The sequence below is a fragment of the Prionailurus bengalensis genome, chromosome C1 (genome assembly GCF_016509475.1).
Source record: "Prionailurus bengalensis isolate Pbe53 chromosome C1, Fcat_Pben_1.1_paternal_pri, whole genome shotgun sequence".
NCBI lineage: Eukaryota > Metazoa > Chordata > Mammalia > Carnivora > Felidae > Prionailurus > Prionailurus bengalensis.
Window position 1 is genome coordinate 163595748 of NC_057345.1, and position 22244 is coordinate 163617991.

The following is a 22244-nucleotide window of genomic DNA, read 5'->3' on the forward strand; positions in this document are numbered from 1 at the left end:
TTCACTTCAAAAGGCTATTGACTTGGAAGGGCCCTACTTGTGATCTTAAAGGCATGAAATCAAAGGCCTGTCCCTTGAAGCCACTTCCTGACACCTGCCTCCTAACAGTGACCATAACCAGTGCTTCCATTCTACCATTTTCCTCTTATGTGCCATTTTATGGGTTCACATCTTTGGTATGAATACAATACAGTCAGACAGAACGTTTCACAAACATACCGGAATGTATGCATCCAAATAAATATTATATACTTCAAAATGACAATATGCTAAAAACAGTTGAATCCCTTTTTTGGAGCTAGTTGAAATCAGAAACCGTCTTTCTTCCCGGGCACTCTTGTATTTCCATATCCTTTTATTCCTTACCTTTTCTTGTTCTCATATAACCACTTTTCCTTCTGTTTAATAATATAGTTCCAGTTGTTGACTGCCTAATATGTAGTAGGCATAAATACCCATATGTCATTCAGTTCTCAAAGTAACTCTGCAAGGTGTGATAACCCAGTCTCACAGATGAGGAAACTGAGGTTGTAAAAGTTAAGTCATTCGCTGAAGGCAGAACCAGAATTTTTCACTCAGTTCTGTTGGACCCTATTGGTGATCTCGGGGACATACCTCACATGCCTCATACTTCTCTGCCATTCCCTCCCTCCTTTCTTCACTTGCCTCCAGTACCTGATCTCTTGGTGTGTCCAAAGGCGAGCTGTGCTGACTGGGGCCGAGAGCCAAAGATCCTGAGGAAAAAGACCACGTGACCGGAAACCCCCTGAATCCAGTCAGGAATACAGTACACCAGGAAACAGCACAGCACTGCTGACGGCCTGTGCTAGTGACAGTAGTGGCCGAGAGAATGCCTTAATCCTATCCTACTAGACTTCAAAAAGGTCAGCTCTCAGCTGAGAGCTTCTAATGACAAAAGACTTAAACTTCCATTTATGATCCAACTCACCTGTCCACAGGTAGGTGCTATAGAGGGAGCTGTACAATAGAACAAACACCAGAATTTGTCCAACAAAATTTTTTTCTTTCACAAAATTCCATATCATCATTCCAGCACAGACAATAGACTGAAGAAATAATTATGAACAAAGTCAGTCATATTCATGAGTCACATAAATGTTTTTATTCACAGCAAATATAATTATTCACTTTAAAGGACTGCTGAATAATTATGCTAGCTATACTAAAGCTTCAAGTTTTATGATAAAACCCCTTTTTACACAGTCTTTAACAATGTACATAATTGAAACAGACAACATTCTAAATACTAACCTTATAATTATTAATGGGTTACATAAAAAATGCTAAACTTTTTTCCATTATAATTTGATATATGCAACGATTTGACTAGAAGAATAAGATTGTGAGAGAATTCAACCTTTAGTGATTCAATTATTTCTATTAAAAATGTGAGAGAATTCAATCTTTAATGATTCAGTTATTTCTATTAAAAAATGCAAAATTATTACTGCCCACCATTATCAGCCTTTATATACAGTTCAAGACCTACTGTGGTATATAATAAATTAGGCATGAATTAATTGTAATCAAGTTGTAACTGACTGCATCCAGTAAAAAATACTTTTGACTTTATAACTGGAAAAACCCAGCGAAATAATTTTCTCCTCTACAGTAGAATAATCAATGAAAAAAGCATAATTCCAAATATCTATATGTTTACTAACCTGAGCGATGAGTAAATTAGTTGTAAGCATATGAGGGAGCTGTTTATATTTCTTACTCAAAAGAAGAATAGCCAGAGACCAGATCTTAAAGATAAAAGGTTCAAAAGTTACTTAGGTTTTTAAAACCTTAATAACTCCTTATCAAATAACTCATTGATTAGCTCTTTTTTGAGAGAGAGAGAGACTGGACACTGGTGTGCATAAGCAGAGGAGGGGCAGAGGGAGGAGGGGAGTGAGGATCTTAAGCAGCTCTGCATCCAGTGCAGAGCCCCATGCGGGGCTCAAGCTCACCACCATGAGATCATGACCTGAGCGGAAATCAAGAGTCAGACGCTTAACTGACTGAGCCACCCAGATACCCCTTATTAGCTTCTTTAAAGGATTCTGTTTATCTTGGTTCAAAAGAAATTCCAGTATTTTACTTACTTTAATCTGCCTAGTTCCCCCCCAAAATATTAAGGTAAATTACTATATCCATGCTATATAAATAGCATGGAGATGTAACAACATAGATGGACCTAGAAGGTATTATGCTAAGTGAAATAAGTCAGACAGAGAAACATAAATAGTAAATGATTTCACTTCCATATGGAATCCCCAAAACAAACCAAATGAACAAACAAAACAGAAACAGACTCATAGATACAGGAAACTGTTGGCCATCAGAAGGGGGAGGAGTTGAGTGGTAGGTGAAACAGGTCAGGGGGACTGAAAAGTACAAATTTCCAGTTATGAAATAAATATGTCCTGGGACTTAATGTACAGCATAGAAAACATAGTCAATAACATTGCAATAACTTTGAATAGTGACAAATGGTAACCAGTTTTATCATGGCGATCATTTCATAATGTATAGAAATATCAAATCACTATGATGTACTCCTGAAATTCATAATTATATATCATTTATACTTTGAAAAAAAAATGAGGAGATCCTATCACAAATTAACTGTTCAAAAATGACAGGGTCTTTAAGAACTAATGCCTTGACCAGGGCCATGTCCTAACTTTGCCTACTTTTGGCGGCTGGGGTAGCACACAGGTTCACCAACTATTCAGGAAAAGATCTTTAGCGGGAGATGCAGTTATAATGCATTATTCTAAGTTTTCCTCTTTTAAATCCCACCATACTGGCTCATAAAGTAACTAAATTCCAGGTAGTCTTATTTGGAACAACACACATTGCCCACCTTAAGATGAACTGTCTTGCATCCCTTATATTTAAAAGAATTGGGTTTCTATTCTCCCTCTAAAGTGGCCAGCTAAGGATGCTGGTAAATTTCCTTCTTTCTTCTGCCCTCATTTCAATCAACATTTATATCATCTCTCTCCCCAATCCTCTTACCAAAGGGCACAGATTTTAACAATGTGTAACAGAAGTGAAATGTCCTAAAAATTACATTAATCACACATTTATTTGTTGTCAGTATACATGTTCATCCCTATCTCCTTTCCCTTAACAGTAAAAGTTGTCTTCCCCCTGCCCCCCCATCCAGAATACCGCTTGAATTCCATAGGCAACGTGAGCTACAGGATACTCTAGCCGTCAAATGTTTAGGTATTTAATTTGAACTAGATTCATCCAGAAAGCTTCATTAACATTAAATGGATGGACAGATGATCCCTTCCAACCATGATTCTACAACAGCTATTATTTGTATAGTGATTCACCATTTGCAGAGGCTTTTCACATATATTGTCTCATGTAATCCTTAAAACAATCCATGGAAATGGGTAAAATTAGTATCTCCAGCTCACAGCTGAGAAAACTGAAGTTTGGAGACACACAGCTAGTTTGTGACAGGGCCACAGTTCAAATCCAGGTCTGACTAAATCTCATGACTTGTCTGCTGTATGACTAACTCTCAAAACAAAAGACACAACTCGGAAGGCTGATATGTACATTTTATGCGTAAGCTTTAGCTTTCTCTATTGCCTAAGAGATTTTTTTTTAATACATTTTAAATCCCTAACTTCCTGTTACCAAGCTATTCTCAAATTCATTCTGTGTGTTTCATTCATTTTTACACTGAGACATACTTACCAAGGAGACAAGGCTGATAATACTTATATCAAAACTAACATTCTGGATGGCATACGCCAATGGCTTAGGGTCCATAGTGGGAAAGGTTAGTAACCAGGCAGAAACGTACATGATTGGTGCAGACACAAATGTGCTTATGACCATCCCTGAGGTTATCTGCAAAAAATGAAATCAAATTGAGGGTCACGCTGTCGATAAACAATTACTCTAAACTTTAAATAGCCACACCACACGAAGACATTCTAAAATAAAAGAGTCAGTAAAAAGACATCACAAATTCCAGCATATTCTCTAATGCTGCATTCCCCATTTCTGAGAGTCCTTAAAAGAAAACACAGTTAAGTTCCTTTGGCTCTTCCAATCCATGCTCAATTAATATTTGTACATAACCAACACTAGACATCCCATGCTGATGGTAATCTTCTAGGTTCTAGACAGTAAACCATATTAATGATCTAATTAAACTGATGACCAGTTTCCTTCCACACTATTTCATAAAATATAGGGCAAAAAAATCGAAAAAAAAAAATTACCATGCAGATTGAATAATGGAACTAACCTTTGTTGAGTAATTTAGTTCCTTTGTTATATTTCAAAAACATTTAGTCTAATACCGTAAGGAACATGTACAATATGCTTAGACAAGGCTAATAATTTGGTATTAATTAATTTTAGCTATTTACTGCAATTCATTATGTGGTGTTTTGCATCTGCTGGTTGAATTATCAGTGAATGAAACATTTTTTTTTTTTTACCCAAAATTTCAAAAGTTACCATTCTGTAGATAATCTCTAGGCTTCAGTATAAGTACAACAATGAAATATTTGAAATTTAAAAAGACTAATGAAAAAAGCAACGGCTGAGAAAAGACCCTGCATTAAATAACTATTATCACAGGATGTTACACGATGCCTCCTTATTTACAATGAAGTAGCTTACACATACCAAATTCTCATAAAAGAATGCTGATTTCTGCGTTTTAAAAATTCATTTTTCTCCTAACTGGACAGTCAAACTTAGAGAACAGTGTATACATACAATCTCGACTTCCATGTTGAACTGTGTTGCAAAGATAGCCACGCCTGGCGCTACAGGAAAGACGCCATACAAAAATGCGTAATTTGATAAACTTGTATGGTTCACTACACTGTCGCCCTTGTCCAGGAGTTCCACCATTTCTCTACACAGAAGTGGCAGCACCAGCCTGAAAAAAACAAGAAATGTGTCATTCACTTGACATCAAAGCATGCTGGTCCCCAAGGGGGAGATTGTTCTAGTGAACTTGGCATTAGGTTACTCTTCTTCTCCTGCCCAGAAGGAGTATCTATTTGCATGCATATATTCTCTGCATGCCTACTTGTGAACATTTTGAAAGAACCAAGAATTCAACTTGGAGCCATTTAAGTGTAATAATGTTCTCTTTTATTTTAGTTTATTTATTCATTTTGAAGGAGAGAGAGAGAGCACATGGGGGAGAGGGGCAGAGAGAAAGGGAGAGAGAAAATCCCAAGCAGGCTCCACACTGTTAGCACAGAGCCCTGATGTGGGGCTTGAAATCACTGGCCATAAGATCAACACCTGAGCATAAGTCGGACACAACCAACTGAGCCACCCAGGTGCCCTATTTTTAATTTTTTTAGAGAGAGAGATTGTACAAGGTATGGAGGGGGCAGAGGGCCAGAGAAAGTCTTTTTTCATAAGTTTTAAAATGTATTTTTGAGAGAGAGAGAGCACGTGTGCACGGGGGAGGGGGCAGGGGAGCAGAGAGAGGAAGAGAGTGCAGGGCCCTACTCGGGGCTCAAACTCGAGAACTATGAGATCACGACCTAACCTGAAATCAAGAGTCAGACACCCAACTGACTGAGCCACCGAGGTGCCCTGCCCTGAGAATCTTAAATAGGCTCCATGCTGTCAGCACAGCCACTGATGTGGGGCTCCATCAACCTCACCACGAATTGTGAGATCATAATCTGGGCTGAAATCAAGAGTTGGATGTTTGGGGCGCCTGGGTGGCTGAGCTGGTTAAGTGTCCTACTCTTGATTTTGGCTCTGGTCACGATCTCGTGGTTCACTGGATGGAGCCCTGAGTTGAGCTCTGCGCGGACAGCACCGAGTTCCCTTGGAATTCTTTCTCTCTCTCTCTTTCTGCCCCTCCCCTGCTTGCTCAAACATACTCTCTCTCTTAAAATAAATGAATAAACATTAAAAAAAAAAAAAGAGTTGGACACTTAATCAACTGATGTTGATTAGGCATCAACCCGGATGCCCCTAAGTGTAACAACATTCTAAAAATACTTTCTGGGCACCTGGGTGGCCCAGTCAGTTAAGCATCTGACTGCTGCCCAGGTCACAATCTTGGGGTTCATGGGTTGGGGCCCCGTGTCGGGCTCTGTGCTGACAGCTCAGAGCCTGGAGCCTGTTGCGGATTCTGTGTCTCCCTCTCTCTCTCTGCCCCTCCCCAGCTCATGCTCTGTCTGTCTGTCTGTCTCTCTCTCAAAAACAAAATAAAAACATTAAAATTTTTTAATAAAAAAATAAAAATACTTTCAACATCAGAGATTAGGAGGAGAAAACTCAGTTTTTGTTCTACAAATAATTTTCTTACAAAAAAATGTGTAGAAGTTGTAGTTGTAGCTGCTGTTTCTTGTTTTCTTTACTAACAAACTGAAATGTTAAAAGAAAAAAAAGATTGATAACCTGAGTAAACTTTTTTCAAGAAAATTACTAAACTTCTTTTTGGAAAAAAACCCTGATCTTTATTATGATTTGGGGTTTAAACGTATTCAGGTATTGATAACAATGCTGTTCAATTAGATTCTGAAAGCCAACAGAAAAATAAGTATCTTACAATTACTTCTGCATCATTGTAGAGACCAAAGGGTTTGGCAAAGGGAACTGAAACAATGAAGCAGAGCAGAGAAGTGGCGAAATCCAGACTTGGTGAAGAGTCAGTGATTACACAGATCCTTCAGGATTCCATAGAAAGACCATATAAGTAAGGGAAGCTGAGCTGATGAAGCTCTTAAAAAGAACAAGGCCAGGGGCGCCTGGGTGGCTCAGTCGGTTAAGTGGCCGACTTCGGCTCAGGTCATGATCTCGCGGTCCGTGAGTTCAAGCGCCGCGTCGGGCTCTGTGCTGACAGCTCAGAACCTGGAGCCTGTTTCGGATTCTGTGTCTCCCTCTCTCTGCCCCTCCCCCGTTCATGCTCTGTCTCTCTCTGTCTCAAAAATAAATAAACATTAAAAAAGAAAAAAAAAAAAAAAAGGCCAGGCAGGTGATAACATTGTCCCAGTAGCACCTAGAGATATGCTCTATATAAAGAACTGCTCTTACATGTATTTTTTAATTAGAAAAAATAGATAAAGATATCTAATAGGGATCAAAGACCAAGAAAAAAAATTTTTTTTAAGGAAAAAGATTTTGGGGACACCCGGGTGGCTCAGTTGGTTAAGCGTCTGACTCTGGATTTCAGCTCAGCCCATGATCTCATGGTCTGTGGGTTCAAGTTCCATGCTGGGCTCCACACTGACCGTGTGGAGGCTGCTTGGGATCTTCTCTCTCTCTCTCTCTCTCTCTCTCTCAAAATAAATAAACTTAAAAAAAAAGACTTTTTAAATGAGAATATTTAAATTCTCCTTATAAGTTGAAGTTGACAATCATTAGAACCATATTTATTACTGTGGCAATACTAATTAATTCTTTATTTCCAAGAAGAATACCACACCATAAATAATTTTCAAAAGTTATATTCATTTTTATTATTTTGAAAATATAGAGGCTATTTCATATTGCACTGCTCTTGTGAATTTAACTGTCTATACAAGAGCTGATTTCAGTAGTTAAGTATGCCCCAAGTGCCTTGGGGTAGTGTCACAGTAAAATTATGTCACCCGCACCATGAAATATAACTCCATGGCCAATGAGCTAAGTAAGCTGAAAAACTGTTGACTAAGAAACTGATAAAGAAACTTTACTTGATAGGCTAGGATCAGAGGATTGGTAATAATCATTTGTACTCACTTACCTATATTTAGAAAGCTCAACCATCCACAGAATTATATTTTCCTCAAATTCATGAAAAAAAAAGCTTATATTCAAAATTATTGTTTTCCTCATGAGTAATAGGGTTTTAAAAGATTTAGAAAACTTAGAAATCCTGTAAAATTTCCTTTAAAAATATGATCAACTGGGACGTTAGTAGATATTAAGTAAATTTATATAAAAGTTAAAGAGAAACCAATAGTCTTCATTCCCTGTCAGGAAAATGGGAAGAATAATCTACACAGAATAAGGAAATAACTTTCCACAATATACCAACATCACATTTTCCTTCAAATCACAACTACTCAGTTAGGAGGCATTATTACTCTCAGATTATTTAAAGGAGAAAATAGTCATAGACACATCTAATGAATTGACTAAATAAGGCTTTCACAGAGGACAGTCCCCAAGTTAAGTAAGTGAAACTTACAGTTTAGCTGTGATGAGAAGAATCAGTACAATAAATGCTGACTTCTTCAGTTTCTTTATTTTTCCCACCATTGTAAGACCAAGATAAAATAGAGCTGATCCAGAAAAAGAGTTTGCAAGTCCATCAAGAAAATTTTCCATATATACGGGCACCTTTTGATCAAGAATAAAATTGAAGGCAATGCCAATGAAAACCATAAATACTATTGGGTTCTGTAAAACACGCAGAAGTCCAAGTCCTACAATTTTCACTTTGTTTTGAGAAGCATTTTGAGTGTCTTTCCACTTCTGGATTTCACAGAAGATAAACCCTATAGGGTTTAACATCATAAGAGATATTGGTGCCACCAAGTAAATGTACTGGAGATATTCTGGGTATGTAGTTTGATATAAGGCTTCAACTGCAAAACATGAATTAAAATTGTTTCAAAAATGATTACCACAGAAATGCATGAATAAATTATTCATATAATGTTTTCCATGATTAATTATAACATTTTAAGTTAATCTAAATAGTGCACAATGACCTCATTAGCCTACTTTGGAAAAGTAAATTTTAATAATAAAGCTGAAAAGAAAAACACATTATATTAAATGATATTTAGCTTATAAAATGATCATAAACTTTAAAAAATTATCATTAGTGAGACCTACTAATTTTTATTATGTACAGGCTAAGAGTAGTCTCGATAAAAGGACAGAATTGTAGAATTATTAACAGAAAACATCTAGTAAGAAATTAAACATTTAGGTAATAAGAGCAACAAGGTACTTTGGTTCCCTTGAGAGAGTTTCACTGGAGTGGGGAACTGAAGCCAGACTACAGAGGGTGGAGGAGAGGGGAGGAGACAGTGAACAAAAATATGAGCAATGAAAGGATAGAGTCCAAGCTATGGTGGAAAAGAAGTAAAGATGGGAGATGGCTCTCAGATAAAAAGCTGAGGAATCAGGGACTGGAGGTCCCTACGAAGTCCTAGAATGACAAGTAGTTGGAAGGTTAGGAGTTCAGAGTAAGTCAGATAGTGAGCTACTGAACTTAGTATTTCCCAGAAGACTAGGTCCCAGATGTGGCGTGGGAATTGATGGCTGAAAGGGTGTAAACATCACTGGAGACAATGAAGTCAGGGAACTGAATGGGCAGAGAACTTAATGGGTAGTTCACACAGATGCTAAAGCCAAAGAAGATAATGGCAAAACTTGGGGGTGGAGAGGATGACAATGAGCCAGATATTAAAGTCTTCACTAAATGAGGAGGAGTGATCAGAATGAGGTCGGCAGATGACAGCAATGAGGATGAACGGTTGAGACAGGCAGCATGAACCTCAAAGAAGCAGTTCTTGCAAAAGAGCAGAGAGTAATGGCCTGGCAGAGTACAAGGAGGCTATGAGAATGCCAGCTCTGCCTCCTATTGCTCATATAGGATGCAGGTGAAGAGAAAATAAGTGGTCTCCATTTGAGAGGAATAAGAAGGAATGAATGAATGCCTTTAGGAAAACCCAGTGTAGATGTTGAAGAATTAGGAATGAAAAGGTGATCTAAGGAATGTTTGGGAGGAGAATACAGTTGAGTACACAGTAGAGCACATTTAATTAACACAAATTCAACTATGCTCTCTTAGGAAAACAAAAACTTCATTTTCTCCCCATTGAGCATGTTCCCAAATGCAAACTAATCACTTCACTTCTTCATTGATGAACAACAATGCTAGAGAAAAAAATCTGGCTGTTTCAGACTTATGAGAAATGGTACAATATATACAAAGTATGTGTGCTGTATTCTGCGGGTGACTTAACAGATTTTCAAGAGTTTGACTGCATGACTTTAGAACCTAACCAGTGCAGAAAATGAGTCTCCTTGGAAGGGGGTGGGTGGGTTGGATCAGACTTCAAGCAGTTCATCGGTGATCATGAGGGATAGTGGTCCGGTTTGGGGGTGGTCGGACCAACACAGAGCCTTAGAATAAGCAACCCGGTCTCCAGGCACATATTTGGCAATGAGTTCTGAAATTCAACCTACCACATATAAAGGTTGATCCATAAATGATTTGAGGTTGAGAAAGAAAGATTAAAAAAAAAAATGAACAGCCACAATCACTCGCAAAGACAGAGGCAATCATGTGCAAAAACGTAAAAGATTAGATTTCTCAATTTACATTAAGATAAAGTTTCACAGGTAGGAAACTATATTTGTTTACTTACTCAGGATACATAAGTTCAGTTAATGTCATGCACCTTTCCTGTTAAAGTTACATAACTAGATTGTATAACCTTTAGAAGCCTACCTGGTTCTCATGAGCTAAAACCTACTTTTTTTGTAGGATTCCATTCCTTTTTTTTTTTTTTTTTAGCTAAGCACTTACAGAGGTCTATAATACCTCTGAAATGAAGCAGTGGCTAAACAAAACATATTTGATTACATAAAACATCACAAATTCTGACCACTAATTTCCAAATCAGATACACGAGCTCTATCTGTATCTCTTGGTGTTCTTTCACATTTCGTAAGATTTTATCTTTTAAGTAAAAAAAAAAGAAAAAAAAAAAGCAGCACTCTTGATAACTATTTCTAGACAGCTACACTTCTACTTAGATATTGCATCTCTAAGAGAAAGGCTTCCATACCTGCTCACCACTCACTTATTAAAACAGAGAGCATATTTTGGAAAGCCTTGTATTTTCAATCTGCATACAAGAGTTTTCCCAAGTGGCCACTAAAATGCACAAAGTGTTTCCTTTGACAACTTTTATCACACAAATCCCCTTAAGTAAAGGCCTTTTTCCAGAAATTTACCATTGCCAGCATGCTAACACTTAATCACCATAGGAAAATGGATTTTAGATTGTTTTACAAACTCAGTGCAGGGGCACGTGGGTGGCTCCTTCCGGTTAAGTGTCTGACTCCTGATTTCGGCTCAGGTCATGATCTCATGGTTCTTGAGTTCAAGCCCTACATTGGGCTCTGCAGTGGCAGTACAGAGTCTGCTTGGGATTCTCTCTCTCCTCTCTCTGCCCCTCCCCTGCTCATGGTCTCTTGCTCTCTCCCTCTCTCTCAAAATGAATAAAAGAACATTAACAAAAATAAAAACTAAGAGCTCAATACAAATTTGAGCAGCAGCTTATCATTATCTATGGCTAAGCAATGACCACGTACTTTCTTCTTTTGCAGGATCTTTTGTATTTTCTCCTCTTGAACCACTAGTCAAAAATCTCAGAATTGGATTAATGTGTTTATCAACTTATATTCTTTTTTGTTTTTTCTTGACCGCTCCCTTGATCCATTTTATTCACTGCCGACAGTATCTTCTAAATCTTATCTTTCAAAACTTAGGATTTTCCCACAGTGCTCACCTTCCACGGGAATCGCTCTAAAGCCTTTCTATTGGCATTCATAGTCCAGTCTCCACCAGGGGTCCCTTCCTCATGCAGCTCATCGTTCACTATTCTTTCGTGCAAAGCCTCCACTGGCGATTAATATCACAGTTTCCCCAGACAAACACCAGGTTCATAATTACAAGTTCTACACGCTGATCATCATTCCCCAACTTGTTGAAGTCTCTCTTTCCTTACCTAAATCCTACCTATAGTTTAAGGTCTGTCTCAGGTACCAATGCTTCCTCCAGGTCTTCAGTCTATATCCTGGGTCTCCTCTCTGGATGGCTCTGGCACCTTGTTTCATAGAAGTTGTTTCTCACCACATTCTAAGTTCCCTGAAGGCACATTGTCATAACCCCCAGTCCCCAGCATCGTGCTGAACAAATTCAAAAAATATTTGCTGAATGGAATTAACATATCAATAAATGTCAAAGTTTTCAAAGTAAAAATGTATTCTGTAGGGGTGCCTGGGTGGCTCAGTCAGTTGAGCATCCAACTTGATTTCAGCTCAGGTCATGGTCTCATGGTTCGTGAGATTGAGCTCCGCGTCGGGCTCTGCGTTGACAGCTTGGAGCCTGCTTGGGATTCTCTCTCCCCTGCTCTCTGCCCCCCCACCACTTGTGCTCTCTCTCTCTTAAACTAAATTTTTTAAAAATGCATTTTGTAACACACAGCAATTTATATCTAATTGTTATCTCTTAAACCTATTTCTTTTTGTACACAGGTTTTTTTTTCTTTTTTCTTATTCCGAGTATTTATAAAGCAGATTACTATTATTTTAAACCAGTTGAACAGGTATATGAAGGCAAAAAAAAGGTACAATCTAGTGGGAGAGAGCAAAAAATTGGGAATGAATAAATAATTGCTAAATTACTAGAAGAATAAGGTTCAACATGGAAATTTCAGTCCAATTCTGCCATTCATTTGCATAATTAAAGTTATATATTTATCTATGAACTGGCAGTGTTTTGTTACCAATTGAAAGATGGTTTTTTTGAAAGATGGTTTTTCAAATCTGAAAAACATATATGAAAGTAGTGACCTATACTAACAAATTTGATTTCTAATAATTATATCACTTATTAAGTTCTAATTAATTAATACTTACAAATAAGGCTCTTGGGCAGGAGGAGAGAATCCCACTATGAGGAACTAAGACAAAATTAGCCACCCACTGTGGCTCCTATTTTGATTCCTGCCAGGTTTCAATCCCTTGAAAATAACACTAAGACCCAGACAAGATCATTCTATTATTTAATGGCATATAGTTAAATGCTTCATTTCCTTTCTGTTTACAGCTCAAGCACTAGAGCATAATTATGATTAGTTGGGGTACTTACACTATCAGCATTGTTTAGAAGAATAAATTATAGGACTTAACTATGCCTTATTAGTATCTTGTAATGACAGAGGTAGGGAACCTTCTGATTTGCTGAAATCAACATTTCTTCTTGGTAGATTCTTGGTTTCTTCTGAGACTCACATTTCTTAAAGTACCTTTGAAAAGAATTGTTCTAAAAATGGCAAGCTTCTCTTTTAGTCTGTTAAATGTACTGTAGCATTCTGTCATTTGAATATAGATAAATCATTTTAATATAATTTCATAGACTGTTATAATTGTCATAATATACAGAAAAAGGAAACATGACTGTCCTTAATTTTCTTTCATTAACTTATACACCTTCTCCTGAATCACCTGTAAATTGGACTGATATTGTGCAACAAAAGCAGTCTTTAAAAGGACATTTTTTAAAACCTATGATGCTTATCTGTTAACAAGAGAGTGGCAATACCTTGGGGGACACCACATAACAAACAGAAAGAAAGGGTCTTCTCTGTAGAGACACAGTCTTCTCTGTTTATCCTGAAAAAGTCCAGAAGGCAGATGGGCATGAAGCAGTAATAAATAAGCCCACTGGAGCACATACACAGCCCTACAGTTCTGCATCATACCTTCCAATCTGCAGATATGTGAGAAAGCACTTTTGTTTATACTATTGGTTTCTGGAAAGGTACTGTCTACAACCCAATGTTACAAGAGATCTTATATTATTTATAATTTGAAAACAAAAAATGAGAACTCAAAATTTAGAAGGATAATCATCAGTAAAATTGGACTAGCACACTGCTAGGAACATGATTATTACCAGATTCAATGATCTAGTGTAGGACATAAGGAAAACAGTGATGAAAATAGCAGACTACATTTTTGATTGGGAGATTCTGTCTTAAAATGAAAATGGAGAACCCTCTTGCACTGTTGGTGGGAATGCAAACTGGTGCAGCTGCTCGGGAAAACATTGTAGAGGTTCCTCAAAAAATTAAAAATAGATCTACCCTATGACCCAGCAATAGCACTACTAAGAATTTACCCATGGGATACAGGAGTGCTGATTCATAGGGGTACACGTACTCCAATGTTTATAGCAGAGCTTTCAACAATAGCCAAATTATGGAAAGAGCCTAAATGTCCACCAACTGACGAATGGATAAAGATGTGGTTTATATATATAATGGAATACTACTTGGCAAGGAGAAAGAATGAAATCCTGCCATTTGTAGCAACGTGGATAGAATTGGAGGGTATTGTGCTAAGTGAAAGAAGTCAGAGAAAGATATCATGTTTTCACTCATATGTGGAACTTGAGAAACTCAACAGAAGACCATGGGGGAAGGGAAGGGGAAAAAATATTACAAACAGAGAGGGAGGAAGAAACCATAAATACAGAGAACAAACTGAGGATTGACTGGGGGGGGGGGTGGAAGGGGAGGAGAGGGGAAAATGGGTGATGGGCACTTGTTGGAATGAGCCCCCCAAACCAAGAGCACATTGTATACACTGTATGTTAGTCAACTTGACAATAAGTTATATTTTTAAAAAATGGACAAGCTCATCTAATAGGTCTTTTTCCACTGCTATTCATTTTATAGAACACTTTTAGATATATGACTATATCCACAATACTCAGGTCCTCACATTATAATACATGGTCAAATGTATCTTTGATTCTCTCTGACATTAATGGGTTACACAGGCTAGTTAGGTCTTCTGAAGATTACACGGGCATGTTATATAACTGTGTGGCATAAGAGAATGCCCCAGGATTTAGAATCAAGAGGCCTAGGTTTGGATCTCAGTCACCTGTTAGCTGTGTGACCTGGGATAAGACAATCAAATCCCTGTAAGCCTGTCTCTTTATTTGAAAATGAGGATTACAAATATCTGCCCTCCCTCAGATGAGATAAATATATGAGAAAATACTCTATAAAGTTACAAACGTTAGTTCTGTTTAGTTATGGACTTACTAATCTATGAGAGCATGAAACTATATACTTCTAGATTATAGCTAAATTAAGATAATGTAATATTTGTTAAATACTTAACACTATGACACCAAGCCACTTGTAAGGTCCTTATGCCATAAATACCTTGACAAATTTACATTAATGCTCCTGAAGAGATTGACAAACACGTTAACTCCTTGCTCTTTTATTTCCAGTTTTTATTTTAATGCTTGGTTCATCCTTAATTTTAAAATTCAGTATCCTTAAAGGAACACCTATATAGTTTCTATTTATAGCCCAGTCATCGAAGAGCCTACTCTCCCTCTCTCACAAACCTCCTGCTTTACTCACAGTTATTTAGTTTCTAAGATTTAGCTCCATTTCTGGTAAGCAAGATGAAGGAGGGCCAAAGGAGGAGAAAGGAAAATATATCCACTAGAATCCTTTTGGTGCCAGTGGTAAAATAATAACAATTTGGGGGGTGGGGAGAGTTTTAAAACTACTGAATAAGGAATCTGAAAGTTAATCGTAGTTTTCAGTTGTCTGTTTCATTACATTTCTTTCGGTCTCTGCTCAGAAGATATACCATCAGAGACGTCTTTACCGACCCCTTCATTCCTATCCAAACAACTTTGTTTTTATGGTACTTGCCATTACTTGATATTATTTTAATTTTAATGTTACTTTCACATTAAAGTGTAAATTCAATATGTACAAGAACTTTGTTGACAGGTGTATTTGCAGCAGCTGGCACAATCATTGGAACCTAACAGGTCCGTATGAATGAGTGAATGAATGAATGACTCTATCCACAATACTCAGGCCCTCACATTATGATACATGGTCAAAGCACAACATTAACTTTTAACTTAAAAATAAAAATATAAAAAGTAGCTACTAAGGAGATATTTGCTTAGTGGTAGGTGTTCTAAAAAAAAAAAAGGATATATTCAAGATAACTCAATATCCCAAATTGATATGTTTTATCAGGAAAACAAACACACATAGAAACATAAAATTAGGCAGCCTAAAGAGTTGGAAAAGTTAAGAAGGAAGAGTTGAAAAGGTCAAAAAGCCTTCACCATTTTTGTTCTTAAACAACAAGTTAACTCAATTGAGGTAAATTGACATTTTGAATAACAAGCTCAAAAACAAGCTTTAATATAAAACAATATGTATTCTAGATGGTAAGAAAAAGTCACTCATACATTTCCACTGATAACATTTAACAATAACTATTTTTATACACACATATATCTATCTTTTTTATATAATTTAAATCAGAATCTGATCCCTTCTGGACCTGAACTTCTTTCATGTGATTATTGAGAAGAAAAAGAATATATTAGAAAGATGATTTATAAAGTTTATTTGGATATGACTACTTATTTTAGGTCGACTCTTGAAGGAACTTCAAACTCTGAAGTTGAGGAAAGATACAATTAATCCTAATTTAAGAAATAGTTAAGAAAAAATATGAGAGATTTTAAAATTTTATTAAAAGATTTATTCCCTTTTGGGTGTAGGCACTGTGGGGTAGTATAAAGTACAGTGGTTTGGAATGAGGCTTTGTGATTTTTTTTTAAGTAAACTCTACCCCCAAAGTGGAGCTTGAACTCATGACTCCAAGATCAAGATTCGCATACTCTACTGACTGAACCAGCCAAGTGCCCTGAGAGATTCTTTTAGATATATGAATAAATATCTATCACTAACAAATGCTTAGATAAATTAAAGGATTAAATTTTGCTACCTCTTAAAATATTTGAATTTTTTAAAAGGTTGAAAAGTACAATAACTTACCTATAGGATATCCCAATGCAAAGTCATTACTTTGTGTAGCAAAAATAGGGAATAGTCCAGCTTTGCTGAATCGACTATCAGGACTGGCAACCAGTAAGGTTAAGACACATACGATGAAAAATACGGAAGCTTTGGCAATCAAGATACTATATAGGAAAGACCAATCCACATTGGAAAAATTAAGTACAACCATATTTTTGAATAATAAAGCTGGAAGTGCAAATCTGGAGACAAAATTTCCCAGTCCTTTGGCCTGTGTTGATGTTATGACATTGGCTCTTCCTGCTATGTAGCCACAAAGGACTATGCCAAAGCATTCTAGTAAGGCTGGAAAAAGCCTTGTTATTGACATTGAAGGTGGGTCATTAGTGGAATTAAATCTATGCATCACTGTGGAGGAAAAAGTTTTGCTCATATTGACTGCAATGGTTAAGTTCTCTGCAGGTAAATTGGAAAAAGAATTCATTTTCGTTCACCCTCCAACTCCAACCAGATCTCTGGAAAGAAAGGAAAAAAGATTCAGCGTGACAATAAATCAGAAGACGAATTCTAGTTGAAAGCCTACACTGGCAAACCGAGACTTATCAAATGGCCAAATATGTACACTTTCTTCAACAACCAACAGCGAAAAATTACAATGAAAAAACAGGGGAGGGGGGGCGAGAGTGTTTGCTAACGATAACCTCTTTACTCTCAATGGTGGGTCAGCTCAAAATACTTATGTTGCTGTCCTATTTTCAGTATCAGACATGATTAAGATAAGATCCACAAATATGAGAGCTGCAGTGATACCCCATGGCTCTCTCCCATGATCCACACTTGAGCTCCACCTAGTGGGTAAGAGCTTGGGGCCCACTGAGTCTCTCCTGAATGTCCACCTGCATCCAAATTCCCTGGAAATTTCAGTTCTCAAGGCTACATACTGGACAGGAGAGTACTGCCTAGCCTGTGGTCATACTTGAGTCCAGGACAAGAAGAAAAATATAGTAGAGTACCACATAACAACTTTATCTCTTCATCTGTGAAATGGCAATAATACTATCTACCTCACTGGGATTTGAGATGATTCAAGTCCCTTATAATCACATCTGGCACAAAGTAATCACTTAACTTTTGGTAGTACATAAAAGAGAATGAAAAAAAAAATGATGGCATCCTACCAGGCTACCCTTAGTTCCTTTTATACTAGCATCAGATATTTGCCTTCTTGAATGCCCCATAGTTCCCTTTGTGTCACAGGGACTTTGTACATGCTGTTCAGTCTAAAATGTTCTCTTCTCTACCTGCCATTCTCTATGTAATAACACCTGCTCACCCTCTAAATCATATAGTTCAGGAGTTTCTTCATCAGGTAAGGCTTCACTAACCCCATAGCCAAGTCTTTTCCAAATAGAATCAGATTCCTTACCCGTAGGCTACTTTTTGCAGTTTGTAATTACGCTATGCATTAGAGTGACTATTTGATTTATGTCTATCTCTTTCACTAGACTTTAAGTGCCACACAAGTAGGGACTCGGCATGTTCTTGCTCACTGTTGTATACCTAATGTCTAGCACAGTGCCTGGCACACAGGAGGCACTAATATATTTATACTGAAATATTTACATATAAATATATATACATATATATATAGCATATATATTACTTTGATGAATGACTAAATTATTAATCTGCTCTTAAAACTTTCACCTTTTATTTTTAATGTTTATTTATTTTGAGAAAGAGAGAGCATGCATGCGGGTGGGACAGAGAGAGAGAGGGGGAAAGAGAGAATCCCAAGCAGGCTTCACGCTCAGCCCAAAGCCTGATGTGGGGCTCGATCTCATGACTGTGAGATTACGGCCTGAGCTGATATCAAGAGTCAGACGCTTAACTGAGCCACTCAGGCACCTCAAACCTTTTGCCTTTTAGTGGACCAATGTTCTCTTTTAGGAACTATCTAGTTCATGGACAGAAATCTTTTTTTTCTGAATGATAAAGTATTCTAAGTTTTTCACTATAGCAACAGGCCATGACCACAAAATATGTTCTAAAATGTTCTAAAGCTATTCTAAAATGTTAAAGAACACAACGTGTGTTGTAAAATGTCCTAAAGATGTTCAGAAAATGCTAAAGCTAGAAAGAATTTGTTATGCTAGCATTACAATACTTAATCAGACTCCCCTCTTGCTGCCAGGGACACGATGAACATGAGGTTTGGGCCACTTTGCAACTAATCAGCTTTCATGAGTAACTCAAAATTAATATGGTGACAATTGCCAATTTCTAAGTGATTATTCTGGGTTAACCATCTAAAGTGGACTTATATAAGGTAGAAAGTAAAAATGCTCACGATTTCTGAAATTTACAATGCCCAGGGGTAAGTTTTCAAACACCCACACGACATCAGAAAGACTCAGATAGCAGGCCAGAGAGCAGCAACAACTAATACACGGGGTGTGGACAGGACAATTTTCTCTGTGCTACCCTCATATAAACTGAACCATTTAAAAACCTTACATGTAATCTGGATCCGGACAAGTGTTGTTCTACCAGGATTAGATAGGAGTGGTCAATATCCACAAAACCGATAATAATCACATACTTGAAGTTTACCAAATAACCATCAAATTATATTCTGGTAAAGCTAATGGTTGGGATAGGTACCATTAGTTGAGGTAAAGAGCTGGTAAACAAAGGTATTAAACATTTGGAGCCCCTAACAGGTGTGGACCTGAAAAGGCAATGCCAAAGAATAAGATGACAAACTTGTCCAGTCTTATGTTATTTCTTTAAAATTCCCTATATTTCTTTGCCTGGAATATTAATAACTCATACTGGTCATTACCCCTTATTTGTACCGCACTCACATATTGATGTATTACAATAATTTTGTTAACAAACAGTTTTAACTAAAATAGTGGCTGTTCTTTTTTTTAAAAAAAAATTTTTTTTTAACGCTTTATTTATTTTTGAGACAGGGAGAGACAGAGCATGAACAGGGGAGGGTCAGAGAGAGGGAGACACAGAATCCGAAACAGGCTCCAGGCTCTGAGCTGTCAGCATAGAGCCCGACGCGGGGCTCGAACTCACGGACCGTGAGATCATGACCTGAGCCGAAGTCGGCTGCTTAACCGACTGAGCCACCCAGGCGCCCCAAATAGTGGCTGTTCAATTAAAAGAGTCAAATAGACCTGAACCCAATTTTGAGCCTTTTCACTTATCAACTCTTTGGGCAAGTTAAGTGCCCTCTCTGAACCTTAGCTTCTTCAACTGTAAAATGAGAGTAAACACCTCCTTAAAGGGATATTGTGAGGAGTGGAGATTTTATTGTTCACACAGATTTTATAAGTTCACACTTCAGAATTTGTAAGTTCACCCAGCTTATCACAGTAGCTTATCACACTGTAGGTCTTCAAGAAATGGTAGCAACTGCTATCAGGAATTGTGGTCCTAAGAACAGTAACAAATTAAATATAATTCATTGTCTTAGGCCAGTTCTTCAAACTTGGTATTAAAGATTCTCCAACTAAAATAGAGAGATGGGTGAGGTTTGTAAGATCGAGCCCCGAGTCAGGCTCTGTGCTAGCAGTGTGGAGCCTGCTTGGTATTCTCTCTCTCTCTAGCTCTCTTCACTACCCCACCCCCTCCTCAAAATATATAAAAATAAACTAAAAGAAAAAAACAACAGAGAGATGGGATGGGTCACAGGTTATCAACTTTTGTTTCATACCAAACTAAGAGGAGTTCACTTTAATTCAGTTTGATCTCAAATAGTTTATAGCAGGGAAGGGAGAGCTCTTCATTTTTCTCAAGGTGATGGTCAAATAGTTGTAGCACTGCCCATGATTAACTGTCAGTTAGTCAAAAATTAAAAGAAAAACTTTGGAAAGTAATCTGCCCCTACCCATAAAGATTCCTTTAATGTTCCTCAATATTATAAAAACAATACTTGCTAACAGAGGTAAGGTCAAAACCACCAAAAAGCACTTACAAAGGTTTCTCATCCCCTCCCCCCCCCCCCCCCCCCCCCCCCGCAGTGGGAAGAGTATATGCTTTTTAAAGCATTCTTTTAAAATGAACAGGAACCACAGCAACGGAAGTTTTTAAAAAATCGCATCCAGTCTTTTCATCTCATTAAAAACAAGGGTTGCTAACAGAACAAACAAGTTGACCTGTCATAGTAAAAGTGCTCACTGGCCACTCACTGGGGTGGGGAGTGGAGAAATGCTATGCACAAACCACTTCTAGCCACTGATATTTGGTTGACAACGTGAAGGAACCACTGAGACTGTAAACAACTGCCACTATTAAGTGAAAATGGGCAAGGGGGCTCTGATTTATTTCCAAGAGAAAGCTTTAAACTCTTAGACTGTGTATTCTCACACACCCAATATCCACGATCCTGTGGGAAAAGCATAATATACTACGGTACTATTAAAGCACTCTTCAACATCAACAGTCACACCATCCACCCACTCCCACCTACTTGCAGAGGACCAAATGTCCTCCCTAGAGACCCAGGGTGGGGAGCGCTGAGCACTGCCTCTTCCCTTGTCAGCAGGCACAGACTTTGGCCCTCCAAGATAAGGATGTGGAGGGACCTTAACCAAACAGGCTGCCCAGAGACCAGCTGCCACCTAATGTCTGGGCAGACGGCACTGGAAACGGAAAGGCAGAATGGGGTCTGTGCCTGGGATAAAAAGTTGGTCCCTCAGCTTCCTCAGGACATGGGATTAACAACGTCATGGTAACTGACATGCTCCAAAAAGGGGCAAGGAAGAAAATTCGGTGCAGTGCTCTAGGTACCTGGGCAGGAGCTACCAGAGCAGATACTGAGGCCACCCCTCGGGATAAAAGGAAGAGTCCGAGAATGACAGCGTGGACGTACGTGCAATGAGGTGCTCCTCAAACTGGGGTATGGCAGTTCTGTCTGTCACTGGAGGGGACAAGCTGTCCCTTCCCCTATGTTAAGTCTTCCTGGGTGGCTCCGGAGGTCCTAAAAGCGAACGCTGCGGGACAGGCGCCGACAGCTGACTGCACGCAGCCAGGGTGCCAAGGGCGGGGCACTGCCCACCTGCCCAGACCCGAGGGGCGGGGATGGGGGCACCAAGGGTACGCAAGGCCGAGCCTGGGCCGGGCAGATTCGCGTCCCGGGGCCCCATCTCACCTGCTATGTCTGCAGCCCCTGGGCCACGAGAAGGGAGTCGATGCTCGTGGTGGGCCAACCAGGGAGGAAATCACCGTCATCTCCCACCCCAGCCCTCTCCACTGAGAGCTGAGGGCTGCTGGCGGCCGGCTACAGCAGCTCTGTCACGTTCCGAGAAAGTGAGGTGCGGGTGTGCGGTGGCCAGGTCAGCTCCTCCCCGCGCCGGCCGCGCGGCCCCGCCTCGCCCCGCCTTTAGGCTCCGCCCCCGGCCTCAAGTCTAAGAGCTGCACCGCCCTGGGAACCTCCGAGCCTCCTGACCCCTGGACCCGCCTTCAAGCCCCGCCCCTCGCCACGAGCCTCCGAGCACACGTCCTCGGCCCCGCCTTAGGCTCCTCCCTCGCCGCGAGCCTCCGAGACGCTGGGTCTCTGGTCCCGCCCTCAGGCACCGCCTTTGGCCG

At 38.8% G+C, this 22244-nt stretch overlaps 1 protein-coding gene across 2 annotated transcripts in view; it reads right to left on the minus strand.

Annotated features, from left to right (window-relative positions):
- GPR155 (G protein-coupled receptor 155) overlaps nucleotides 1-22011 on the minus strand; it is a 47589-nt gene extending 25578 nt beyond the window's left edge. For both annotated transcript variants that reach the window (XM_043577082.1, XM_043577083.1), the window contains exons 1-7: nucleotides 21808-22011; nucleotides 16659-17155; nucleotides 8201-8600; nucleotides 4768-4933; nucleotides 3730-3885; nucleotides 1686-1769; nucleotides 950-1067 (exon numbers count right to left, since the gene is read on the minus strand). In XM_043577082.1, coding sequence (XP_043433017.1) covers nucleotides 950-1067; nucleotides 1686-1769; nucleotides 3730-3885; nucleotides 4768-4933; nucleotides 8201-8600; nucleotides 16659-17124 — 1390 coding nt within the window. In that variant the 5' untranslated portion in view covers nucleotides 17125-17155; nucleotides 21808-22011. The remainder of the gene's footprint in view (nucleotides 1-949; nucleotides 1068-1685; nucleotides 1770-3729; nucleotides 3886-4767; nucleotides 4934-8200; nucleotides 8601-16658; nucleotides 17156-21807) is intronic.
- Nucleotides 22012-22244: the final 233 nt, after the last annotated feature.